Source organism: Callorhinchus milii, unplaced genomic scaffold (assembly GCF_018977255.1).
Source record: "Callorhinchus milii isolate IMCB2004 unplaced genomic scaffold, IMCB_Cmil_1.0 Scaffold29, whole genome shotgun sequence".
NCBI lineage: Eukaryota > Metazoa > Chordata > Chondrichthyes > Chimaeriformes > Callorhinchidae > Callorhinchus > Callorhinchus milii.
The window spans coordinates 3501530-3529311 of NW_024704770.1; the positions used below are offsets into that span (position 1 = coordinate 3501530).

At 49.7% G+C, this 27782-nt stretch overlaps 1 protein-coding gene across 2 annotated transcripts; it reads right to left on the minus strand.

Annotated features, from left to right (window-relative positions):
• Positions 1 to 40: 40 nt before the first annotated feature.
• dnmt1 (DNA (cytosine-5-)-methyltransferase 1) lies at positions 41 to 27702 on the minus strand. 2 transcript variants are annotated; one of them, XM_042344701.1, is made up of 34 exons: positions 27602 to 27702; positions 25860 to 25902; positions 25111 to 25218; positions 23668 to 23938; positions 23184 to 23259; positions 20593 to 20671; positions 20018 to 20061; positions 19694 to 19754; positions 18861 to 18944; positions 18630 to 18742; positions 17913 to 18031; positions 17263 to 17355; positions 16681 to 16832; positions 15792 to 15979; positions 15136 to 15313; positions 14806 to 14903; positions 14108 to 14261; positions 13071 to 13186; positions 11933 to 12134; positions 10838 to 10977; positions 10219 to 10395; positions 9874 to 10098; positions 9258 to 9453; positions 8774 to 8864; positions 7763 to 7897; positions 6868 to 7150; positions 6236 to 6377; positions 5418 to 5584; positions 4592 to 4769; positions 3845 to 4040; positions 2629 to 2792; positions 2031 to 2147; positions 1004 to 1100; positions 41 to 274 (listed from the first exon to the last, which is right to left on the minus strand). In XM_042344701.1, the coding sequence occupies exons 1-34, from the start codon at positions 27679 to 27681 to the stop codon at positions 240 to 242; spliced, it is 4602 nt and encodes a 1533-aa protein (XP_042200635.1). In that variant the 5' UTR covers positions 27682 to 27702; the 3' UTR covers positions 41 to 239. The 2 variants fall into 2 exon arrangements, with proteins under 2 accessions (XP_042200635.1, XP_042200634.1); XM_042344700.1 differs by having other exon boundaries at positions 41 to 277.
• Positions 27703 to 27782: the final 80 nt, after the last annotated feature.

The window sequence follows — 27782 nt, forward strand, 5'->3', positions numbered from 1 at the left end:
AAAAAGAGGGTGAGGGGGAGAAAAAGAGGATATGGGGGGGGGGAGAAAAAGAGGATGGGGGGGTGGGGGGGAGAAACAAAGTTCAATTTTTTAGCTAAAATTGAGGTTACATCTTCACCAGCGCACAGTGCCAGCCAGCGAAAGATACCAGTGATTCCCAGACCATGGGAATCATTCTTATTCCTGCCCTGAACTCAGCGAGTGAAGATTTCCCTGGGAGAGAGCGCCCGGCGGAGGAGTCACTCCGCGATGTCCATGCTCTCTTGCTTGACGGCTTCTGGGGAGAGAGGGAGGGAGGGAGGGAGAAAGAAAGGGAAAGGAATGATTAAGGATTCAGCAAACTGTTCAGGATGCAATATTCTCAGTTGCTTTACAGGAAAGATGTGGATCAATCGCTAAGTAGGTGGGGCTGGGGAAGAGAGGCTTTTTAAAAAAAGCTGAAATCGGAGTGTGTGTGAGGGGAGTGCAGTACCGTGACTAAAGACAAGATGGGGCAAAGGGGAAGAGACAATTATCACAGTGTTGAGGCGTCTCAAAGCATTTCACAGAATATACTGTGAAGTGCAGTGACTAGGTATTTCGCAGGTGAAACACGGCAGCCAATTGCGCCCAGCAGCGTCCCACAATCAGTCCTGGATTGAATGACCAATTTATTTATTCGTGGAGACGGGATGGGATTATTACCCCCAAAAAGCGATCCGCCAATCATCTAACGACTAGCTAGGTGAACAGCAGCTTGTGGAGTAAGGAAACTTGCCTAAGCTTTCAGCCTGACCCAGGAATCGAACCCGGGTCCTCTCTCTTGAGGCGAGCGCTCTAACCACTACGCTACAGGACTCCCACCTGTGTTTGATGGTAATGTGGGCCACACATGTGCCTGGACATAACACACCCGCCCACACAAGAGTTTTCTACTGAAAGGTTTTGAAGCCCGAAGGCCCCAGATACACGTTTACTGTGAACATTGCGCTCCGCCTGCACACGTCTCACACCAGGCAGGTACCTGCTGCGTTCTCTTTCTCTTTCATGTTCTCAGTCATGTGCAGTTTCATCTCCGTGCCGATGGCTTTAGCCAAGGGGGGTGGCACAGCGTTGCCGACCTGTGTGAAACAAGGGGGGGGGGGGGGAGATGAGGGGTCTGTTTGAGAACCAGCAGAGAGTGGCACGTGGCATCAGACACTTGTAACACACCATGACTCGCCTAGCTTCATCCCATGCCAAAATTCAGCGCGTCTGTCCACAAAGTCATGTTTTCACAGCGTCTTTCAGGTCGGGAGGACGTCCCAAGGCGCTGGACAGTCAGGGATTTGGACCCGCGCTGGGGGTGGGGGGTGTGGGGGCGAATTGGTGTAAGGGAGGGTGGAGGACAGGGAGGGTGGCCGAAGGCTTGGTGGAAGAAGAGGGTCTTGAGACAGGCCTTGAAAGACGAAAGGGAGGGAGCTCCAAAGGGTGGTGGCATCGATACAAAGCAGTGTCACGAGACTAGGGAGGAGCTGAAACAAACTGACAAGAGATTCATTTTGCCCTCCTCACTCCATCCATCCATGTTAAAGGAAGACGTGGCGCAGAACATGACGACTGATCATTATCTGCCGTGAAAATGATGGCGCTCACACACACACACACAGGCACCGATCCTGTGGTCTTCTGAATGTACGCTTGTGCAAGTTAAACGCTTGTACTGAATACAATGAAGTAATTCTAAATACACTTATCATCATTCTTCCTTCTACACATTTCAGTTGTGGGGAAATTTAAAAAAACACACGGTGGGAGGGGGTGAATAACAGTACTTTGTGAACACGCTGCACCAGCAGTCTCGGTGCAAACCCAGCCCACGAACACGACTTAATAATAATAATCCTTGCATTTGATACAGCGCCTTATCATGTCTTCTAGACATCTCAAAGCGCTTCACAGAATGTACTGTCAACTTATCACCCTCGGAAACGTGACTAACAACCGGATAAGTTGCGGTTTTCTAAACCAGGTTCCGTGCCTCTGCCTGTGCCTGCCGAGCACACACCCACCTGTCTGTGCTTGTCTAGAATGTTTCCAAAGAACCTGTAGGTGTCTGGGAATCCCTGGGAGCGCGCGCACTCCCTCACGCTGACCACACGGTGCTGTTCGGGGTGTAGCACCCGACCCTAGCAGAGAGAGAGAGAGAGATTAGCACACGGTTCTTTACAACAATAATCCTCGCATTTGATACAGCCTACTTATCACGCTGTTCAGATCACGCCTCATGGGATACATTATAAAGTGTAGTGACTGTGTGTTTTGTGGGCGAACGCGGAAGCCAATCACGCACAGCAGTGTCCCACAAACAGCCGTGGATTGAGTGACACTTTTTTTGGTGGAGAGATTGTCACCAGAAAGCGATCCGCCGATCGAGTAACAAGCGGGTTCCTACTTACTGCAAGGTAAACAGAGGCGTGTGTGTGTGTGTGTGTGGAGTAAGGAAACTTGCCCAAGGTTTTGCCCCGATTTGAACGGCCTGGCGGGAATTAAACCCGGGTCCTCTCATTTGCTTGCGAGGAGTGCGTGGTAACCACTACGCTATGGGGACGCCGCGATCTGTCAAACCAGCCGATCAAAGCAGCTAAGGCTCCGTGAGGAGTGACTCACCTGCTTGCCCATGGGCTCAGGGTTGGTGACTGTGGTGCTGAAGAATCCGTCCCACTCCAGCCTGCCGTACAGCCCGGCCCAGTGGTTGTGTCTGTTGCCAGTGTGAGGCAGGCACCAGGGAATCAGGGTGTTAAACTGCCTGTCTGCAGAGTCACAAGGCTTGCCTGCAAAACACCACAAAACCCCCCTGGTGAACACAAGACGAGAACCCGCTGCCCACACAGTCGGAGCCAGAGGCCGTTCAGCCAGTTTAATGGAATGCACTGCCTGAAAGGCCGGTGGAGACAGATTCAATGACAACTTTCAAAAGGGAATTGGATAGGTACTTGAAGAGGAAAAACTTGCAAGGATGTGGGGAAAGAGCAGTGGGAGTGGGACTGATTGGGTAGCTCTTCCAAAGAACCGGCACAGCACAGCAATAATGGGCCGAATGGCCTCCAACTGTGAGCTGTAACATTCTATGATTCTATTCATCCCATTTCCGACCTTATCTCCGCATCCCTGACTTCCTAGTTTTTTCTCCGTCTCCCTTTTAACTACAACAACCGCTTCTCCCCCCTTGTGATGCAGCACATTTCAGATTCTCAACACCCTCTGGGCAATAAACATCACACCTAACACCCCCCCCCCCCCCCCCGCCTTGATCAACAAGCCAAGAATAAGAGCGCAGGCCACTGACGTAAACCACAGCATTCCGAGATGCCACCTTGGCGTGAAGGGAGTTATATAAATGCAAGGGGCTGCCGTTACTCCAGTAATGCTGAACAAACTGGCAATCAGAAAAGAGAAAGAACCACACTCCGGGGACGTTTCGATTGAGTCGATAAATAGAGTAATTGAGAGAGAGAGAGAGAGAGCACTCAAGCAATTACAGTATTGATACTCTGCCTCAGGCACAGCCCGACGCTGAATTATAAAGAGCTTCATTAGTACATCATTTACTGCAGCAAACCGCACGTGGAGCGAGCCCAGCAACTGGCTTGGAGTTGTAGATGTGCAACACGAAAACCCAATGACAGTCACAACAACAACAAATGACATTTACACAGCGTCAGGGGGACAGTCAAGGGTTTGCACCCGAGCTGGGGGTGGGATCAAGAGGGGTGGAGAGCAGGGAGGGTGGGGGTAGGAGGGGAGGGGTAGGAGGGTGACCAAAGAGACAACTAAATATTAAGAGGGTCACATTGACGACAGCCAGACTCAGCCGCTCGCTCACCTTCTGCACAGGAGCAGACCCCGCGCAGCGCCCCAGTGCTGCTGTAGCCATTCTTCTTGTCGCGGTGAGTGTACCGTAGCCTCTTGGTCATGGTGCCGTCAGACAGACGTACCTCGATGTTCGGCAGGTCACGCCAGTCGGAACCGGGCGCCAGGGGGACGTGTCTCATTCTCCCCGCCACTAAGGCACTCATATCCTGCGGGGTCGGACAGGAGGGAGGGGAGGAAAGTCCGACTGTAAGATCGCGACCAAGTACGAAGAGCGTGAGCACAAACTGACCTGCGCCGAGTTAGCAATTATTATTATTATAATAATCATTGCAATTGATACAGCGCCTTACTGTGTCTTCAAGACGTCTCAAAACGCTTCACGGGATACTCTATTAAAGTGTTTTGTGGGCGAAACACAGCAGCCAATTGCGCCCAGCGACTTCCCCACAAACAGTCGTGGTTTGAGTGACCATTTTTAAAATTATTTTGAAGGGATTATTCGCCCCGGAAAGCGAGCCACCAATCGACTAACAAGCGGGTTCCTACTGACTGCTGGTAAGAACAGGCGCTGTGTGTGAAGTCCTGTCTAAGGTTTCGCCATGACCTGGCCATGCCGGGAATCGAACCCGGGTCCTCTGGCTCGCGAGGCTATTTGCTCCAATGGGTTACAGATTATCGAGCAGGCCGCGAACTAACGATCAAAGAGGAAGATCTTTAGACAGGACTTGAAGAAGGCGAGAGAGGACGGACACACTACCTTACAGATGTGATCGCGCAGGATGGGCTGGTATTGTGTGCCGCGGATCTGCCGCTGGAACCACGACTGAGGCTCCCCGTTGTACGAGATCTCCAGCGCCGAGGCTCCGTTCCGGATCTCGGGGAGGTCGGACATGGTGTCTCGCACGGTGATGGTTCTGTAGGGGGCCGACTTCGTCCTGCAGAAGGTGTGAGAGTTATTCCGGTCGCCCTTCAATTCAAGTCTGATGTCAGACTTCCCACAGGACACTTCACGGCTCAGTAAACGGGTGAGTTAGAAGCAGACGGGTTCCCATCAAACTCCCCCACCACCCCCCAGCCAGTTAGTTAACAGTTCCTGGTCTGATCTAAACCACAGCTCTTCAGACATTAACAACGACCCATATAATATAATAATAATCCTTGCATTTGACCCAGCGCCTTATCACGTCTCGAGATGACTCAAAGCCCTTCACAGGACACACTGTAAAGTGTAGTGACTGTGTATTTTTGTGGGCGAAACGCGGCAGCTGATTGCACCCAGCGACATCTCCACAAACAGTTTGGGGATTGAGTGACCACATTATTTATTTATTTATTTATTAAAGTGATCATTAACCCCGGAAAGCGATCCGCCAATCGACTAATAACCGGGTTCCTTCTGACTGCTGAGTAAACAGAGGCGTGTGTGTGTGTGTGGAGTAAGGAAACTCGCCTAACGTTTCGCCCTGACCTGCCCAGGAATCGTACCCGGGTCCTCTCGCTTGCGAACCACTAGCTATAGGATTCCACACACTGCCAGATCGGAAACAGAACAGGCTGTGCGCCTCAGCGCTGACCGCCATTACCGGGTTATGTTGCTGAAGAACTTCTTATCGTCCACGGCCACGCTGAGCTGACAGGCCCTGGGGGCAAAGACGTGTAGAGGCTCGGGGAAGAGGGGTAGCTTCTCTCCAGGGGCTGCAGCCAGCACGATGGCTCGCCTGCGGGTCTGGGCCACGCCATATTGACCAGCCTGACTCAGAGAGAAGGGAGAGGAGGGGAGAGGGAAGAGAGCGAATGGGGGAGAGGGAGAGAGAGAGATACAGAGAGGGGGGAGAGCAAGAAAAAGGAGAGAATGCGAGCGGTAGGGAAGAGAGAGAGGAATTTGAGAGAGAGAGAGAAAAGAGAGAGGGGAGGGAAGAGAGATGACTCCATGAAACAACACGTTAAAATTAAATTCTCTGCCGACAAAGTAAGAACAGATGCAAGTTTCCCAACAAATAAGCTGTGGGCAGTGTGTGTGTGTGTGGGGGGGGGGGGGCTTCACAGGATACAGTGTGATATTCTCTTTCAAACACAGATTAGATAGATTTCTTTTAAGAAATAACATTATGGGTTACAGTACATAGGTAGTTTGGGACATATGTGCAAGCGACCGCCAGGAACGTAGAAGGCAAACTGCATGGACCTCGGTCTTTTTTTCGTCTTAGCATTTCTTATGTTCTACGGTAAAGTGGATTCTTTGCGTATTCTGTGGGCAAAATGGCCTACTCCTGTTTCTATGTTGTGAAGCGGAGCAACTGTGGTGTGGACAATGACCGACACGTTTGGCCAATACACTGGGGAACCGAGGAGTAGGAATAGGAAGGGCACCGTTGGCCATAAAGCGTGTCCCGAGCTTTACCTGCAGCACCCCGAAGGTGCACTGGTAGCCCATTCGGACCAGGCACCGGAGAGTGAGTTTCAGAACCATCGAGCGCTTGAAAGACACAAAATTCCTCACATTCTCCAGGAGGAAAAATCTCGGCCGGTAATAGTCACAGTAACTGCAGGAAGAGCAAGACGCAATGAATTATAATAATAATTATAATAAACCGTGCATTTGATACAGCGCCTTGTCATGTCTTCGAGATGCCTCAAAGCGCTTCACAGGATACACTGTAAAGTGGAGTGATCGTAAATTTGTGGGGGAATCTCGGCAGCCAATTGCGCACAGCAGCGTCCCACAAACAGCCGTGGACTGAGTGACCAAATTATTATTATTTTTTGGAGGGATTATTACCCCCAGAAAGCGAGCCCCCAATCGACTAACAATTGGGTTCCTACTTACTACTGGGTACACAGAGGCATGTGTGTGGAGTAAGGAAACTTGCCTAAGGTTTCGCCCTGACCTGCCCGGGAATCGAACCCGGGTCCTCTCGCTTGGGAAACAAGTTCTCTAACCACTGAACTACAGGACTCCACTGTTGTTGACCGACACAGTAAGGACGCCCCTTGCCGTACATTTGTATTCGCCACGCCCGGCTGCCCACTGACCTGAGGTAAGAGACGACCAGAGAGTTCTTGAATTTGGAGTAAGTGCGGGAATTGAAGCGGTTCATCCCGCTGAATCCCTGGCAGGGAGGCCCTCCGCACAGCAGCTCCACGTCACCCCTCTGTGGCAGCTTCTGCCCCAGCGAGTTGGTCTTCTCCCCCGCCATCACCAGCTTCAGCAGCACGTTACAATCCTCTGTGAACACCGTGGCTCCCGGGTTGTTCAGCCGGAAGGCCTGGGCCGCCGGCTCCCACATCTCGATGGCCCACAGTGTCTCCGAGATGCCTGGACGAGAGGAAAGCTTCAGAGCTTGTGCCTCGGCCCCACTTCGCTCTTATCATCAGTGGCTGTGCCTTCAGCCACTACGCCCTGAAACTCTGGAACTCTCTCCCCCCACTAATTCCTCTGCCTTGCCCTACTCCTTCCCCTCTTTTAGATCATGACTCAAGACATTACTCCTCGACCGGTCACCACTCCCCCACAGTTACTCCCACATGAACTATAATAATAATGATCCTTGTACTTGACACAGGTCTTATCGTGCCATTGAGACATCTCAAAGCGCTTCACAGAATATACTGTAAAGTGGATTAACCGTGTATTTTGTGGGTGAAACGTAGCAGCCAATTTGTGCACAGTAGGATCCCTCAAACAGTTATGGATTGAGTGACCAATTTCTTTTTGGAAAAAGCGATGCGCCAATCAGCTAACAACCGGTTTCCTACTTCCTGCTAGGTAAAAGGATATGTGGAAGTAAGGAAACTTGCCTAAGGTTTTGCCCCAACCTGACAGAATTGAACTCAGGTCCTCTCGCTTGCGAGGCGAGCGCTCTAATCTCTACAGTGTGGGACTACAAGTCACTCCCACATAAACTTGCACCGCTGTACGATCACTGACCTGCCTGATGGAATCCTTCAGAGAGCCCTCCGCAACCCGAGAAGACATCGAGGCTGCGAAGCTTTTGGAATTTGCTCTCCGCATTCTCCTGCTCCGTTTGCTCTGGTTCGGCTGTGGCTTTGCTCTTGCCTTTACCTGCAGGTGGTGGGGGGGGCACAGGGGTTTACAACAACAACTACACATTACATTTACACAGCATCCACCTTTCACGTCAGGAGGTCATCCCAAGGTGCTGGAGAGGAAGGGATCCGCACCTGAGCCGGGGGTTGGGATCAGGAGAGGTGGAGGACAGGGAGGGGTACGGGTAGTAGGGTGACCGAAGGCACGGACGAAGAGGGGGTCCTTGAAGGAGGCGAGGAAGGGAACTGTGGAATGGAGTTCCAGAGGGTGAGGGCAGAGAGGCTGAAGGCCTAACCGCCAATGGAAGGTCATCCAACCCGCAGCCTCTGTAACCGACTCCATTCAAACCCCACTTCCCTTTGAGAATCTTTGTGCGATTCCCCTTTAAACACCCGATACAGATTCGGCTTCAGGCAGTGATTTCGGAAGAGCGATCCACGCTCTAACGCATTCAAACACTGGAGCCAGGGCAACAACTTCAACAACAACAAATTACTTTTGTATAACATTGGAACCAATTATGTGTGTGTACGTACACATGTTTGTTTGTGGTCAGGCGGGTGTCTGACACATGCAGAAACCCATTAAACACATGGCATCAAGGGATATGGGGCAAGGGCAGGTAATTGGCGTTGAGACACAGATCAGCCATAACCATATAGAATGGCGGAACTGGCTTGGGGGGCTGAATGGCCTACTTCTGTCTCTCCGTTTCTATGTTTAAGATTCTCCGAACCTAAGATGTGAATTCCATGCATCCCACCTTCACATGGAAATCCCAGAGAGATTGTTGGAATGGAATGCGCACTCTCTCTCTCTTCCTGGAGAGACACATGCAGCTTTGCCTCACAGAAACACTCCAAGACACACAATACAGATTGCGGTCCGTACCTTTGCCTTTCCCCTTGCCCTTCCCTTTGTTTGCTGAACTGCGGGCACGGTTTGGCGGATCTTCATAGCTCTTCGTCTTGGCATTGTAGGCCTGTGGATGGAGTTTGAGGAGTTTAATGCAGAGATTATACACATGATTACATTTACACAATGTCTTTCACGTCGGGAGGACATCTCAAGGCGCTGGAGTCAAGGATTTGGACCCAAGCTGAGGGGGTTGGGATCAGGAGGGGTGGAGGGCAGGAAGGGTAGAGGTTGGAGGGTGGCCAAAGGAGGCAAGGGAGGAGGCGAAGGGAATGTGGGAAGGAGTTCCAAAAGGTGGGGGCAGAGAGGTTGAAAGCCCGAATGCCGATGGTGAGGTGGTCTGAGCGGGGGACGTGGAGCAGTCTGGTGCGAGGTGAGCGCTCTAACCACTGGGCTACGGGGACTCCACAAATTAAGCCTGGGAACTTATCCTGCCTGGCTGCGTCTCTCTCTCTCTCACCTCCAGGAAATAGAACCTGTCGGTCCCTCCAGCAGAGTATTCATGAATGTTCTCTGTCGTCAGATCCTCCCCGTACTCCACCCTGCAGCGCCCCTGCACGTCCTTGAAGTCAACCACCACTTCCTCATCGCTCCAGTACAGCAGGTTGATGTCTGTGTGGTAACTGGCTTTCAGCCCTTTGTGAGTGTTCTCAGGCCTGAAACAAATGACCACAGTCAACCACACCAGAGACAAAGACCTCAAATACCCTTCCAACCTGGCCTGCTCCACCCTCCCCACCCCGCCCGCTCCACCATCAACGGTCGGGCCTTTAACCTTTCTGCCCCCTCATCCCCCGCCCCCTGGAGCTGCATCCCGGATCCCCTCCCCCCACCTCGCCTCTTTCAAGACCCATCACAAGACCTTCCTCTTCGGTCACCCTCCCACCACCCTCCCTCCCTTTTTCGTCATCGACCTGAGACGTTAACTTACTCATGTTTCTCGGTCGCCATAGATGATGCCTGACCAGCTGAGTCTTCCCAGCGGCTTCTGTTTTTAATTCAGACTCTGTGCAGCTACAGTTGCCGTGAGTGAGTGGGTGGGTGGGTAGGTGAGTGAGTCAGTGGGTCCATCTCACCTGTAGTATTTATTGATACGCAGTTTGATGTCCGCCTCGTTGGGCTTGCCGTTGCTGCGCTTGTGGCAGAAGATCTCCTGGATGCGGCCGATGCGGAAGGGGTCGGGGGCGTCGAGATTGCTGCCCTTGATGTAATCCGAGGACTTGCGGTAATACTCCGGGTACAGGTCCTCGTCCACGTCATCTTTCTTGATCGGCCGCTTGCCCGGGCTGGATGGTTTCACACTGCGGGAGAGAGAGCACGGAAATCTCAGCTTGGTTTGGATACTCTTAAGCGTGGGGTTCCCGCATGTGTGTGTGTATGTATGTGTATGACTGTGGGTGCGTGTTAAACCAACCCATTACCTGAACGAGAAGGAATCCTGGAGCAGGTAAACGCCATCACCGACTCGGTACTGGGTTCCGTTCTTGGACGCCAAGGAGTAGAAGACCTTTGAGTCGTCCTTCGCATCCACCGACTCCATGACTCGCGGCATCTCTCGCTGCCGGATCTCGGCGAGCCGGCTACAACTGGCACAGAACCTGCACACAGAGCTCGCCGGTAACCACAATATATAATAATAATAAACCTCACGTTTGATATAGCTCGTCATCACGTCTCTGAGACGTCTCAAAGCGCTTTACAGGATACACTGTAAAGTGAATTGACTGTATATCTTATGGGGGAAACCCGGCAGCCAAATGCCCACAACAGTGTCCCACAAACAGTCGTGAATTGAGTGACCACATTATTATTTTGAAGGAACAGCGATCCGCCAATCAGCTAAGAACTGGGTTCCTACTTACTGCTAGGTCAACACAGATGTGTGTGTGTGGAATAAGGAAACTTGCCAAACATTTCGCCTCGAGCCGCCCAGGAATCAAACCTGTGTCCTCTCACTTGTGAGGTGAGTGTTCTAACCACTAAGCTACAGTACTCCGGTTATTATAGAATAACCAAAACCACATAGCCCTCTTCACTTACTTGTGCTTGTTCTCCTCTGTGGGCTCGCAGCTCGGAGGCATTTGGAATCTGGAATATTCCGGGTCGTACCACATCTGGTAGAAATAGGTTTTCCCGTCATCGTCAACAACCTTCAGCTCAAAGTGATTTTCAGGTTCACCCTGAGACAGAACAACAACAACAAATGATATTTACACAGCATCTTTCATGTCGGGAGGACGTCCCAAAGCGCTGGACAGTCAGGGATTTGCTCCCGAGCTGGAGGTTGGGACCAGGAGGGGTAGAGGGCAGGGGGTAGGAGGGTGACCGAAGGTGCGGTCGAAGAGGAGGGTCGCGAGATGGGCCTTAAAGGAGGCAAGGGAGGGAGTGTGGCGGAGGGGCTGAGGATGGAGTTCCAAAAAGTGGGGGCAGAGAGGCTGAAGGCCCGACCGTCGATGGTGGGGGACATGGAGTAAACCACAGTCCGCTGAGTTCAGGGAGCGGACAGAGTGGTATGCATACACAAAGAGACTCTGTATTACACAAACAGCCCACCCTCCACAGATATTCAATCCTATTGTGGGGCAGTGCACTACATATACTGTATTCCACCAGTTCTAACTTACCCTTCAAAACACTGGTAAGTTTTAAATCTGCGATTTGGCTTGTAGCTTCTGCCCTGCTAAATCTTAGGACCAGGCACGCTCGTCAAACCATCAACGATCCATTAAGCGATTTTAAACATCTGAATTATATGTTGTCTCCCATAAATAACTCAGCAATATGTAGAATTGGCAGATATTTTGACGACATGATAAAGCGCCGAATGAAATGCAAGAATGATTATAGTTATTTATGATTAGATTTATACTCCATATGCCTTTACCAAGAATCTAAAGGCAGTCTCCTCGCCTCCCACTCTCTCGCCCTTCCCCCCCAGCACCAATTGCATATTACTAGATCTCAACGAACACACGGGTTGTCCAGAATCTAGACCTCCTGATGTTGAGTCTGACACTCACACACAGAGCGGGCCTTTAAAAGGAACTGAAAGCCCACATCTAAACTCCATCTTTCTTTCTTTCTCTCACACAAACACACGCACACACACAAACAGTTGGGTTAAACCTTTCCTACCTCCAGCTCCCAGTTCTTGGAGGGTCCCTTGTAGATGACGGTCACTTTACTGTCCACATAAGACAGCTGCATGTCCTCGCACTCATCCACCAGGAAGAGCTCGAGTGGGTCGGACGTCTCTCCCAACACTGTGTCGGTGCCACGGCAGAACCAGTGGGCGTGGAACATCTTACAAACGCCCTCCTCCCACATGGACGTGATCCTGCCGACAGAAGACAGCCGCGTGCCGTGCACCACATCGCATTAGATCCACTTTATAGTATATCCCGTGAAGCGCTTTGAGAAGTCTCAATAATAATAGTAATCCTTGGATTTGATACAGCGCCTTATCACGTCTTCAAGACATCTCAAAGCGTCTCATACGATACCCTGTAAACTGAATTGTCCGGGTATTTTGTGGACAAAATGACATGATAAGGCGCTTTTTCAAATCCAAGAATTATCATTACTATTAGATCATGTACAAATCAATACCACTGTCTTATTTCCTCATATATCAACACAGGAATTGTCAGAAGGACATCCTAAGGCGCTGATTAAAGAAATTCCTTCAACCTAATTTTTCCCTAGTGTTTTTCTACCGACAATCCTGTTAAACAGAAAGTGCCAGCCACTAGATAAATAACAGTGGAATAGAAAGAAAGCAAACACTGTTCAAATTGATAGATAGGGTATCAAGGGGTATGGGACAAAGGCGGGTAATTGGACTTGAGGTACAGATCAGCCATGATCTTATACAATGGCGGAACAGGCTCGAGGGCTGAATGGCCTCCCACTGGTCCTATAACCCTGGTAAGGTGCTCTTCGGCCATTATTGTATTGAATGATTTCAATGTGTGTGTATGAGTGTGCGTGTGTGGAGTGGGGAAAAGAGAAGAGAAAAGAAGAGGAAGGGAAGGTGAAAGTTTATGTAAAGAACTTTCTAGTAAAAAGCACAGATCCTTTAATATTACAACTAAGATTAGTTCCCATTGAGGGAAGTCAGGCAACCAAGTATTTGTCAAATGCAAGAAAAAAAAATCCCAAAGCGGGCTAAGCAGGCCACGTCTCCCTGCCTTAAATACCTGAACACATCTGCGCTTCTGAAATAACTAGAATTACACAGAAAACAGACGAAAGAGGAAGAAAAAAATCTAACCTCGCCAGGTAGAGGGGTTTGGTGGGGTCATCGGGGCTGACAACAACACAGTCATTGATTGCAAAGAGCTCGTCGTCAACAGACACCTTCTGGTAATAGGTTTTTCTTCCGTCAGACTGGTGGGGGGGTGGGTGGGGGAAGGAAGAGAAGCCGGGAGTCAAGACTACAAGGCAGATCCTATTTATAGGAACAATCTTGGCTTATCTGCGTCATGGGCTGTGATAGATTCCACCAACAGCCCCATTGTTAACACCAGCCAACGACAAAGCACGCACTTAGCATCCAAAGGCCAAAGGGAAGAACAGCCCCTCCACCCCACCCATTGGATTAATCCCTCTCAAGGGACTCCCAACAGCTGCACCATCTTAAAAGGCTCCCCAGACTATCAGTGGCTTGGCTCATTTATTTGGGGGGGGGCAGCTAATTAACTCACACGCGGGAACCCATGTTTAATCACGTCCAAACCGACCCAACAAGAGTTCTGCGAATGTATGAAGATTTCCCTCAAGTCTTTTTGACGAACACATTCTCTCCCCCCACCCAACCCCCCGACTACCCCCAGATGGAGTGATATTCCCTTGCTCGCCGAATTCCAGAAGGTATTGGCCGCAGTTTGGCAAGAGCCAAGGCTTGGAGGAAATAGATGGATTGACTCCAGCGTACGCTTTGAGTTAACTGCTGGAGGTTGACCAGCTTAAAAATCTCGCAACTTGCCTCTGTGATCACTGTCTGGAAAGCTTCCTACTATTTGTCCAGTAAGAACTTGCCCATCAATTAGCTTGAGGTTCCTGCTTGTCCCTTGTGCCCTCTATTCCACCAATGATGGCCGTGCTTTCAGTCACTATGCCCTGAAACTCCGAAACACTCTTCCCTCTATCCCTCCACCTTGCCCCCTTCCTTCCACATCTTCAGGTCGTGCCAATTGTCACCCCCCCCACCCCCAGCTCGACGTCATGCTTCTCCATGGTCAAGCGCTCTGGGGCCCTGTGTAAATGCAAGTTGTGTTGTTGTGAACAGGAGCAGAGTGGCGGGCTAACCTTGATGGCTTCTCCGATCCAGCAGATGCGGTTCTTAGACTGTTTCTTTTTCCTGGCCTGCAGTATCTTCTTGGGACAGACTTCACCGACCGTCTCCGAATCCTCTTCGTCATTTTCGTCATCGTCAGCTTCCTTCACGGCCAGGTTCGGGCACCTTGGGTGGTGGGGGTGTGGGGAGGAGAATAAAGGCACCAGAACGTGAGAATGTAGGAACTGCTCTCCCCTGCAGTCTATTAATAATAATAATCCTTATATTTGATATAGCGCTCTATCATGTTACTGAGACGACTCAAAGCGCTTCACGGGATTAAGCTAGTGGTTTTGATTGTGTGTTTTGTGGGTGAAACGCGGCAGCCAATTGTGCACAGCAATGTCCCACAAACAATCGTGGATTTAGTGATACATCCAATTTAGTGAATCTTTTTTTGGAAGGAATGATTACCACTGGAAAAGCGATCTGTCAATCGACTAACAAGCAGGTTCCTACTTACTGCTGGGTAAACAGAGGTGTGTGTGTGGAATAAGGAATCCTGCCTAAGGTTTCACACTGACCCCCCTGGGCATCAAACCCAGGTCCTTTCGCTCGTGAGTCGAGTGCTCTAACCAATACGCTACAGGACTCCAAATTAAAACTTGTGTTTAACAATTTCCCCACAATGGACTGATACTGCACACAGCCAAAGGTGATGTTCAGTTACCTTCTCTGCAAGCAGGCCTGTTTACTGCGACCACTACCTCCGAACTTCACCATGTCCTTACAAGCTCTGCACTTCCCACAGTCGGGCTGTTGGCAAACCTGTTTAACACAGAAAATCTCCAAGTGAAATAACTGCGTCACGTCCTGCAATGCGCCTTCTCTTCCCTCTGCACCAACGCCCACGTACACCAAAGCTCTTGATATCCTCCGGAGTGTGTGGAGTAAGGAAACTTGCCTAAGGTTTCGCCCGGGAATCGAGCTCGGATCCTCTGGCTTGCGAGGCAAGCGTGTTAACCATTACTCTACCGGAGGCCATGATGGCGGCACTCACCTCGCACACTCCGCACCGCTGGCGCTTCAGACCGTTTTCTTTGTCATTCTGATCAATCTGCTCGGAGAAGAAAGTATCGAAGATCTGATAGACGAGACTGGTGGTGGTGGCTTTGGTAGGGCCCTTGTCCTTATCAATCTTGGTGGGATGTCTGATGGCTTGCCTCCTTGCTGCTCGCCTTTGGTCACAACAAAGCCTGCGTCAGATATCTCCTCCGCACCAACAACAACTTGCATTTACACAGCTTGCCCTTCACGGGGGTAATAGGTGTAGCTTAACAGTAAAGAAGAAGGTCTTCAGTCGCAATTTAAAAAAGGGAAAGGAGGAAGCAAGGCGGCGGGATTGGGGGAGAGAGAGTTTCAAAGCTTCGGGGAGTAGTGGACTGAAAGCACGGCCGCCGATGGTGGAGCAGAGGAGGGAGGCGAGGGACAAGCAGGAGGCCGACCAGAGCCGGCTAAATGGGTAGTGGAGTGGGGAGACACTCAGCTATATTCCAAATGGCATTATGCAGTTACTATGAACGCGCGACCCCTCCGGCAGCTGTTAAAGGCCAGACCATCACAGGTAATCCACATGAGGACAAGAAGCAACCAAGACAACTGACCTTAGACCATAATCACAGTCCTGCAAAGCTGCCCGCCCCCCCGAGCACTCACCTTTTCCCGAGGGTGACACCGGCCAGTTTGATCAGGTCTCTCATGCAGGGAATTATGATGATCGGCTGCTCATCCACATCTCCGGCTTCATCGTAACTCTCGACCTGCTCCACCACGAACTGTGCATGTCGCAGCAGCGAATCCTCAGTGAAGCGACTGAAGCTCAGCCCAGCCGGAGGCACTGTGGTCTGTCAACGAATCGGGCAACCAATTTAGACGCCGTGTCTTGAGTTGGGATTATTGTATCCGATTCTGGGCACCACACTTTAGGAAGGATGTCAGGGCCTTGGAGAGGGTGTAGGCAGAGGAGATTTACCAGGGTGGTACCAGGGATGTGGAGTGATTAGACGAGAGAAGCTGGGATTGTTCTGCTGAGAGTAGAGATGTTTGAGGGGAAATGGTTGAGGGAATATTTAATAAATAATAATCCTTGCATTTGATATAGCGCCTTCTCACGTCTTTGAGACATCTCAAAGTGCTTCACAGAATATACTGTAAAATTAATTGACCATATTTTGTGGGCGATAGAAATGTTCTAAAATATGAGGGGTTTTGATAAGAGTAGTCCTCTGCCTGTAGGGTGCCAGAGGACACAGATTCAAGATAATTGGCAAAAGAACCAGAGGGGAGACCAGGAGAATTTTTTTTTTAACCCAGATTTGTTATGGTCTGGAACGCACTGCGTGAAAGGGGTGGTGGAAACAGATTCGATAATAGCTATCAAAAAGGGAATTGGATAGGTACTTAAAAAGGAAAAAATTATGCAGAGTTATGGGGTAAGAGCGGGAGAGTGGGACTAATTCGATAGCTCTTTTAAAGAGCTGACACAGACACGCTGGCCTCATTCTGTGCTGTAAGGTTTGTTGATTCTGTGTAGACTATCACCAACCTCGATTTTATTCAGCAGGTCTTCGTAAGTGGAGTCGGGATTGTTCTGCACAAACTCGATGACGATCTTGCTCATGTGGATTTTCTCCTGCATCACAGCAAAGATGGCTGCATACTCCTCACGGGGATCCATCAAGATATAATCAGCAAACGCTGGAGTGGGAGGGGAGGGCAGGGAAAAGAACGCATTGATTCTCGCTGTAAGAACTTTAAGGAAAATTTCACCCCTTGCCCCATATAACAACAATTTACATTTACACAGCGCCCCTCACGCATGGTCGAGTCTCAGAGCGCTCGACAGTGACGCAGCACTACGCCGAGCCAGAGGAGGAAGGTGACCGTAAGCACGGTCAAAGAGGAAGGTCTACAGGCATGACCTGAAGATGGGGAAGGAGGGGGCAAGGCAAGGCGGAGGTGTTAAGGAAGAGTGTTTCGTGGCATAGTGGCAAAGTGAAAGTGCTACGTAACATGATAAAGGTGATCAGTGAAGCAATATCCTGGATCCAACATCTATCGTGCCACAACAACAGATTAAAAAGTCAATTAAAGTCCCTGTGATTACCCCACAGGACCCTGTCCTTACCCGTAGTGAATCCGATTAAGGCCTTTTCACCTCCATCAAAGCCAGTAATCCACCAGGCGTTTATCGGACCTAGCTTTTTTGCTTTGACTCCCCCTGTTCGGAAAGGACCAGAGCTCACGTCAGCGTTTAGCTACACATCACGACAATCTCACTGCCCTTCCCAAACTATAATAATAATTCTTGCATTTGATACAGCACCTTAACACGTCGTTGAGACGTCCCTAATAATCATGTGGTCGAGACGTCTCAAAGCGCTTCACAAAATATATTGTCAAGAGGAGTGACTGTGTATTTTGTGGATGAAATACAGCCAATTGCGCACAGCAATGTCCCACAAACAATCGTGAATTGAGTGACCAATTTATTTATTCATGGGGAAGGGATTATTAACCCAAAAAGCGATCCGCCAATCGACTAACGACCGGATTCTTACTTACTGCTAGGTAAACAGAGGTGTGTGGGTAGAGTAAGCAAATTTGCCTAAGATTTCGCCCTGACCCGCCCGGGAATCAAAGCTGGGTCCTTTCGCTTGCAAGGCAAGTGCTCTAACTAATGTGCTACAGGACACCACAAGTTAGTGCGGGTATGAAAGCGCTCAGCAACTGCAAGAATGACGTTCAATATTATCGGTGCCTGTGAAACACACTCACCGTCCAGGCAGGGGTTGTCGTCATAGATGGGTTTCACGACCCCGCTAAAATACAGCTCCACATTCCTCTCAATCAGACCCGTGTCAAACGGACACAAGTGTCCTTTCCGATCATAAATACTGAGGGCAAAAAAGGGAGGGAGGGAAGATGCCAAAGGTCAACAATTGAAATGCAAATATATCGGTCTACTCAGGGGACCGAATCCACAATCAAAGGCTGTTTATCAAACGTCGTGTACACGAGCAACGACACAATGAGTTATAACATCTCCAGTCACTTTCACTCAGGCTTTTGGCAGGAAATAATTTGGAAGGAAGAAAGAGAGCTCCATGATAATGGGAGGATAAAAGCAAACAGTTTGTTGCTCTCTTACTGAGCCGGGCACAGAACACATACGCCGGGCTTGATAAATAATAATCATAGTAATCCTTGCATTTGATATAGCGCCTTACCACATCTTCGATACTTCTCAAAGGGCTTCACACCATATACTGTAAAATGAATTGATTGTATATTGTTTCGGCGAAACTAGAGTCCCTCTAGTTAGGAGTGGAAGCCAATTGTTTTGGGTCAGATGTGACAACCACATTCGTCCACTGCACCAAAGGGTCAGTGTGCACCGTTCCTGCATCAGAGGTTCTCAAGCCAGACAAAAACCACAGCCCGTGAATGCACGCATGGCTGCCAAGCCGTCATTATTGCTGCGACTCCACTGACCTGAAGGAGGTAACTTTGTGCTGAGGAAGGTCATCATAACTTTCAAACCCTTCGTCGTGCGTGCCTTCAAACAGCGACAAGCGCTCGTCAGTCAGCATCTCGGGCTCCTCCAGCTGTTGAAGCAATGTTGTTACAGCAGTTATATCAGCTTTCCCCCTCTGCAAATGAAAGCCAGCTCCCCGAAACCGCTCCACAACCAGCCTCTAGACAACCAGCTCGCGGAACACTCACTGCATCGTCAGGGTCGCCCTGGAAGTACTTGAGGTCCGGGTCATCCAGGAACTGTTTGCAATCCACGCACTTGGGAGGCGGTGTCTGTCAAAGCAAAAGGGTGAAACGGCAAATTTGAAGTAATAATTCTTGCATTTGATACGGTGCCTTATCACGGCTTGAGATACCGCAAAGCGCTTTGCAGGATACACTGTAACGTGAATTGATTGCATTTTTGTGGCTGAACCGTGGCAGTCAATTGCACACAGCAGTGCCCCACAAACAATTGTGGATGGAGTGACTACATTTTTAAAAAATCTTATTGTATTTTTGAAGGGGTTATTACCCCCGGAAAAGTGATCTACCAATCGACTAACAAGCGCATTCCTGCTTACTGCTAGGTAAACAGAGGCATGTGTGTGTGGAGGAAGGAAACCTGCCTAAGTTTTCGCCCTGACCCACCCGGGAATCGAACCCAGGTCCTCTCGCAAACCTGCCAACACTCGATGACAACTCGCAAAAAGCAGTCGGGAGGCTGCAAACGACAAGGAACTACGAGGGAGCACATATGCATGCACACCATTGCTTCCAGGAGAAAGGCATTTGAGAACCAAACACTGAGTGTAAACAACGACAACCAAAATTACATTTATAGAGCGCCTTTCACGTCGGGAGGATGTCTCAAAGTGCTGAACAGACAGGTGTCGGGGTCTGAGCAACCTAGTCTAGTTGCCAAATGAACAAAGTAGGAAGCAAATTCTTCGCTTCTCTCTCACCCCAACACCGATCCCGCTAATCCGGGGTGGTGGGGGAAACAGTGGGTTAGTGTTATAGGGTGGAAAACTCCCACTCACTTTAGGAGTTTGATCAGCTTTAGGTTTCCGGTCAGCATTGGTTTCAGCCCCTTCAGGCAGTCTGTGAAAGAGAGACATCAATCAATACAACAATGGACATGGCCAGATCTCGCTGGTAATGAGCTGCTTTGTGAAATACTTTAGGCGCAACATATTTTACAACTCCCACACATATATCGAGCTACAAGTACAGAAAATGAGGTTGTTTATTCCCCAAAAGCAAAGTGACAGACACCATATGTCAATGTCACACAACGCCAGCTTGCGCATTTATAATGTACAGACAGCCCCAGAGGAGAGAGAGAGAGAGAGTCTGAAACCTACGTTTCTTCCGATTCCACTTTAATTCGCTTTTCGTCCTGTTCTTCCTAGGGGGTTGGTGGGGGGAAGAGAAATAATAATGAATTGCAATAATTTGTCACAAAAAGCAAACCTCAAACAGAGTGGAGTCAGCTCCCAATAGTACGCATCAACACCACAAATGTTTATTAAACTAAACCGCTTTCATCCTCTGCCAACACTCTGTGCAATAGCACTGGCTAAACAAACACTTGCCGTGCTCCAGACAAGCACTTTTCCAGGGAGTCACCACCTCAAGGCAACCTTAAATATTTTGACATTTTCCAGGTCTGTAGGGACACCTGACATAAGTGAGGTATATATTTGGATTTGGGCAGAGGAGAGGAGGAGGGAGACAGGCAAGATTTTTTTTTCCACACACAGTCTAATACAGTTGACAGTCGCTCACATTCCTGTATGTTTCCAAATACTACTGTGTAAACCACAGTAATAACTGGCTCGAGGGGGCCTTTTACGTCAGATGAAAAGCACTGACGCATCTCCCTCAACTGAAGGCCACACTCCTGTGATCAGTCAGAGCCAACCCCCCCTGCCATTACCTGCTCTTCACTTTCCTCTTCCTTCTTAACAGGCACCTGTTCTTCATCGTTCAGCTCCTCGGACTTGCGTTTGTTCGCTCTGGGAAAATGTACAGAATATACATTAGCTACTCAGGGGTTACAGTGTAATTTATGCTTCAACTCACATCCGAGCCTGAGAGGCACCTGATGGGTTTCTGCCTTGGGCTTGTCCACGGCAGGTGGTGAGTACATAGGAACAGGCCATTCACCCCCTTGAGCCTGTTCCGCCATTCTATAAGATCATAGCTGATCTGTACCTCAACTCCAATTACGTGCTCTTGCCCCATATCTCTTGATACCCTGACCTAACAAACATCTTCCCACCTCAGTCTTCAAAATTTGTATTATTTAGGGTTGTAGATTTAGGCGGTTGAGGGGTGATTTGATTGAGGTATTTAAGATGATAAAGGGATTCGATAGGGTAGATACAAAGAAGTTATTTTCTCTGGTGGGGGAATCCAAAATAAGGGGGGGGGCATAGTCTTAAAATTAGAACCAGGCCATTTAAGAAGCATTTTTTCACTCAAAGGGTAGTAGAAATCTGGGATTCTCTCCCCCAAAAGGCCGTGGATACTGGATCCATCCACACCTTCAAGAGAGAGTTTGATAGACTTTTGGTGGGTCAGGGTAGTAAGCCATATGGGGAGAAAGCGGAAATTGGAATTGAAAGGATTAGTTCAGGTAAAGATCAGCCATGATCTAATGAAATGGCGGGACAGGCTCGAAGGACTGAACGGCCTACTCCTGTTCCTGTGTTCCTATTGTATAGAAGGCAAGCTAGCCTCCAATGTTTTAATTGGAAAAGGGGGGATGGGGGTGGGGGTGAGAGAGAGGGCAATTAAAACTTGCTGCTGAGGATGGTAGCACGGTTTTGCCTGGGGTATGCTAGGCAGTTTCAAGAGGTAAACCGGATGAGACTGGACGCTGAGAGGGATTAGGCGGCGTGCGAGATTGGGTCACGATGAAGGAATCGAGCGTCCTTTCCCCAGTCCAGCACAGTCTCACGTTTGCCTTACGCGAAGAGGTTACTGTGAACACTGCCGGCTTCAGATACCTCACTGAGGACACCTAGCGACAAGAATCTTGTATTGCTGCACGACAATAATCCTATAAAATGGCCGAACGTATCAGAACGGCCAAGGCCACCGGGAACGAAATCCCCCGCGACCAGCGTGTTCTAAACCCACCCCGCTTAACGTTGACAACTCTGAAGAGGGCTCGCTTTCGGAACTGAACCGGACGAAGAGTCAAAGAATAGTTCACATTCATCAAATGATGATAATAATCCTTGCATTTGGTATACCTCGGGCAAGTTTCCTCACTCCACACAGAGCCTAATAATAATCCCTCCAAAACCCAAGACAATAATAAATTGGTCATTTTCAATCCACGACTGTTTGTGGGATGTCGCTGTGCGCAATTGGCTGCCGCGTTCGCCCACAAATATACAGTCAATTCACTTTAGTGTGTTCTGTGAAGCGCTTTGGGGCGTCCTCCCGACGTGAAAAGCACGATATCAAATGCCAGGATTATTATTATTATTATATTGCCTTACCAGGTCTTCGAGATGTCTCAAAAGCGCTTCGCGGGACATACTGTAAAGTGAACGGACTGTATATCGGGGCGAAACACAGCAGCCAATTGCGCACAGCAGTATCTCACAAACAGTTGTGAACTGAGTGACTACATTTAAAAAAAAATTTTTTAAAAAGGTATTACCCCAGAAAAGTCATCCACCAATCGACTAACAACCGGGTTCCCACTTACTGTTAGTTAAACAGAGGTGTGTGGAGTAAGGAAACTTACCTAAGGTTTCGCCCTGCCCGGGAATCAAACTCAGGTCCTCTCGCTTGCGAGGCGAGTGCCCTAACCACTAAGCTGCAGGACTCCACAGAAGACACTGATAGTTAAGATCTTGATACATGAAATCCCTATTTTTTGCCATCAAGCTGTTTCAAAGATCTTGCATGTCAACTCAGTAGCTTGTTAATTACTCTAACTCTTGATCCGAGATGTCAAAACACCCCGGTATGCCTCTCAGCGGGTAACAGCCCAGCATATCCCAACATTTAACAAAAAAAAGCACTGGGAAAAAATCTGCTCCTGCTGTTTCCTGCAACGTTTGAATCATATCAGGCTTGACAGGCACCCTGCTAATTCTGGACATCCGACAAGGAGCCCGAAGATACACTGCTACCTCAGTGCGGATAATAGTAATAATCTTTATCAACTGTTGAGAAGTCTCAAGGCGCTTCACAGGATATGCTATAATAATAATTCTTGCATTTGAATCAGCACCTTATCGTGTCTTGGAGAATTCTCAAAGTGCTTTACAGAAGATACTGTAAAGTGAATTGATTGTATATTTTGTGGGCGAAATGCGACAGTCAATTGCACACAATAGTGTTACACAAACTCTCATGGATTGATATACTGTAAGGCTCAGCAATTGTGTATTTTGTGGGCGAAATGCAGCAGCCTGTTTGCGATTAGCACTGTCTTAAGCCACGACTTAAGCCAGGCTGAGACACTCACACAACTGCAGTGCCAGAGACAGAAGGAACACTCACGCTTTAGCAAACATGGATGTAATGGTAGCTTGTTGCTTCATCGAGTTCCTAGTAATCCGTGGACTTCCCGATGTCCCTGGAATAAAGAGGAATGCTGTTTAAGGGCTCATCCATAAAGGCGGAGGAGTTTCAGGAAGCCTCTCTTTCTATAATTCGGGTGACGGTGGACGATACCAGAGAAGGCCGGCATAACAATCCTGAGATTTGGACAACATTCGATGTGGGGAGTCAAATTGGGAGGATTCTCAAATTTAAAGTGCAAGGTGAGCAGGTAACGTGCACGCAAGACTTTTGTCAACATCACTGGCTTTGGGCTGGTATGAGACAGCTAAATGCTGACTCCAGACGTCTAACCATCCTGGTTAGACGTCTGCAGCCGAGGTCAGGCAGCAGCTACTCATCTGCCCTTTCTCTTCAGTGATTTCTCTCGGATGGGGGGTGTGAAAGAGAGAAAGGAGAGCGTACAGAGCACGGAAATGCTTACGTCTGTTATCTCCATTGCTTTTACTCTGACGTTTCCCGCGGCTCTTGGCGGCCTGGGGGGTGGGGTCCTCCCCTCCAGTCTCCATGAGGTTCTGCTCTTGGCCGTTTCTCTCGCCCGCCACTCCGTTGGCTTTGTCTCGATCGTCGTCCTTCTTGCCGCTGCGGGCACCATTTTCAGCGCAGCCATTGGCATTTGGACCCAGCTCGGAATCGCCATTCTCCACAGGCGGCTCCTGGCTGAGCAGCACCTTGACTTTGGCGAAGTATCCCTCCTGAAACAAATAAAAAACACCATTAACACCCCATCCGTATTGATTCCTTGTGATAAACGAGATGAACAAAGGCACTTGGCAGATTCCCGAGCTGAATGCCAAAAAAAAAAATGAATGGGATACCATTTACTGTACATCAGATGCTTTATTCTCCCTGCTTGGCAAGGAGACACTTGGGCACATACAGACATGTTATTTATCCTTTATTTAATAGAATGCTTGCTTTAATTTCTTAATGGGGGGATGGGTGTAATTCTCTATCCCACACCCATTTCAAAACATCAATTGCTCAAATTGGGGGGGGTTGGGGGGGATGTCTGTGTGCGTGTGCATGTGTGTGGGAGGAGGGGATAGACAAAAATATTCTCGAAATAGGAGTGTGACTCATGTTAGTGCGGTACACTAGACAAGTGTTCTATTCACAATTTGGACATTCTTTACCTCAATGCGCAGAATGATTAAAAAAACAGGGAGTACTTCAGGGGAAAAGGAGATATCTCATCATAAAAATCTAGCACGCACATAGGGTGGTGTGTCTGCTGGGTCCGTAGAAATGTTCTCATTATTCCAACCCTTCTCTGCTCGAGTGGTGCCTCAGCTAAAGGCAGTGAGTTGCCGTCACCATATCGTATATCTAAACGAGTAATGGTGGAGAGCAACGAACATCGAGTAGAGGAAACCAAAGTTACTAATACCGCTGCATGACAATCGATAACTCGTGCATCCTTAACAACGCAACAAAGAGAGGGAGAGATTTTAGTATATCCAAGTTATTCCACTCTTTCTGCAGTCACTATTTCACATTATCTGAAGCAAAGACTCAGTACAATCAAAGAGTGGGAAGAGGAGGAACATAGATTACAGAATTCAGATACAGCAACAACAACTTTTATAAAGCGCCCCTCACACAGGGTAGCATCCCAAAGTGCTTGACAGTGTTGGAGCACGACGCAGAGCCAGTGGTAGGTGACCATAGGCACGGTTGAAGAGGAAAGTCTTCAGGCACGATCTGAAGATGGAGAAGGAAGGGGCAAGGCGGAGGGATAAATTATGAGTGATGGTGGAACGGAGGGTACAAGGGACAAGCAGGAAGCCGGAGCCAGTCAAGCGGAGGCAACGGGTAGTGGGTTATACGTTATATCAAATGCAAGATTATTATATTATTATCATACCTCTGACAGCTCATCTTTCTGAAATTTTGTTTCCAGTTCGTTGAGATTATTCTGCACATCTGCTTGCAAAAAGCCATGTAGTAAACTCAGTTTCTCTTTAATACATTCCTGGAAAAGGAAAGTTTTAAAAAAAACAATTAAAGAACCTTCTCTCAGCCAAAGAACAATCAAACTTCAGCCAGTTTTACACTGTGGGTAACAAAAGGATTTCTGCCACATTTCGTCCACAAAATATATACGTCTGAACGTGATCAAATGCAAATGTTATTCTCCTTCTCCACCCCCAGAAAAAAAAACCCACTCATGATCATAGTACCATCATTTTCCACTCTACACAATGTGGACACATAAAGAACTTGTACTTTTATAGCACCTTTTTCAAGTGAGAATATCTCACAGTTAATTACTGTCAAGTGCAGTAAGATTTTTCTATCCTCAAACAGTCTCAACAAAAAAAAGGCCAGACAGACAGCAACGAAACACGTTGCCATAGACATAAAGGCAAACCAGCAACTTATGAAAGAGAGAAATGCACTAACACAGACGGCACTTGACATTTCAGACAGGAGGACCAAGACTGAGTGGATTTGCAATTGCCAACGGTAGGGCCAACAAGCTTTCATCCCTCGCTCCCCAACGGCAGACTAGGGCACTCGCGTAACAGTCAAACAGTTTTCAGCGGGAGATACTTAAACAGGAACAAAATGCAAGTCTGAACACAACTAGTACTTCCAGGCATACATACGTACCTTCTCCGTAAGGCCATCGACTTTATCTTCAAGGGCCTGAAGTCTGTGTGAAGAAATAAGTGCCACAGTGTAAAAGGTGGTTTGAAACAAACACTTAACATATAGCGCACATAAACACAACGTTCCAGAATAAGCTACCAGGAAAATAAGGGAAACTTTCCAAACTCTATCCTTGAACAGACCCGACTGAAGGGGGGCACCCGAGACTATGGCTGATTGACTTCCACCCTTTCCCCAGCTCAGAAAGTTCAGCTGAGAATGGGAACACGTTGATGCGGGTGAGAGGCATTCACGTGGGTAGAGTTGGGGGAGCGGATGTGGGAGAGCGGTGCAGGTTGGTTGTAGAGGGAGAGTGGGAGGAGGCAGGTGTGTGTGGGGGGAGAGAACAGAGCAGGCAGGCACAGGCGGAAGTGGACACACAGGGGTTGCGAAGGGGGGGGTTTAAGTATAAGAGCAGTACAAGTTGGGTTGGTGGTGGTGCGGGTGGGAAAGAGTGGGGTGACGGTGATGCAGGTGGCGATGTGGAAGAACAGTGCGGTACGAGCGTCGGAAGAGTGATGTGGGTCAGGTACAATGCAAAGGGAGAGCGATATGGGCAAGTTGGGGGAGCGGATGTGGGAGAGTGGTGCAGGTACGGGTTGGTTGTGGAGGGAGAGTGGGAGGAGGCAGGTACGTGCTGGGGGGAGCAAGGTGTGGGTTGGATAAGCGTTCTAGGACGCTACCCTGCGCGGGGAGCGCTATATAAATGCAAGTTTGCCTACAAAATGTGCAGTCAATTCACTTTGCACTGCCCAGGTTGAGGGAGTCTGATTGTAGGGGTGTCTGGGTTTGGGGGGTCTGGTTGCGGGGTTGCCCGGGTTGAGGTGGGGGGGGGTCTGGTTGCGGGGTTGCCCGGGTTGACGGTCCGGTTGCGGGGTTGCCCGGGTTGTCCTGTGAAGCGGTTTGAAACAGCTCAAAGACGTGATGAGGCGCTATATCAAATACAAGTATTATTGTTAATTGTGTTGGGGGGGGGGGGGGAAAGAACAGTAAGGATTGGTTGGAGTGAGCGCGGGGATTGCGTTGCGGATGGGTGGTGGGGGGGGGGTTTGGAGAGCGGTGTGGGTGTGAGGGGGGGAGCGGTGTGGGTGTGTACGGGGAGGAGGAGGAAGAGCAGTGTTGGCTGATGGGGGGGGGGGGGGGTTGGTTTGGAATGAGAATGTGGAGGAGGGCTTGATGGTGGGGGTCCGCTCAGTGTGTTAAAGCGCTCTGGGACGCTATATTGCGGGTTGAGGCGGGGGGGGGGGTCTGGTTGCGGGTTGAGGCGGGGGTGTGTGTGTCTGGTTGCGGGTTGAGGCGGGGGGTGTGTGTGTCTGGTTGCGGGTTGAGGCGGGTGGTGGGAGGGGGTGTCTGTTTGCGGGTTGAGGGGTGTCTGGTTGCGGGTTGAGGCGGGGGGGGGGTCTGGTTGCGGGTTGAGGCGGGTGGGGGGGTCTGGTTGCGGTCGCGGGGTTTTGCTCGGGTCGAGGGGCCGCCGCTCTGTGCAGCAGCAGCAGCAGCAGCTCTTTGCAGTTTGGCGCCAAATCCCCAGCGCGCGGCGCCACAGCCGTTAGTCAGTTCGAGCGCCAACGGCCGTTAGTCAGTCAGTCAGTCAGTCAGTCAGGCGGCGCCTCCTCAGAGAGAGGCGGGAAACCCGAACCCACCACAGCGGCAGGTTGTCCGTTCGCCGGGGCGGTGGGAGAGAGAGGGAGAGAGGCCGTGGTTACCGTCTCTTGATGTCCTCGGGCAGGGGGGAGGAGGAAGAGGGGGAGGAGGCGGCGGCGGCGCTGCCGGTCCGGGCTGGCATGGCGGGCGGTTGGTTCTTGGCGCTGCTGCTTGACTGACTGACACTGCGCAGGCGCAGGCTGTCTCGCGGCACAGGCTGCGACCACCGCGCAAGCGCCGGCC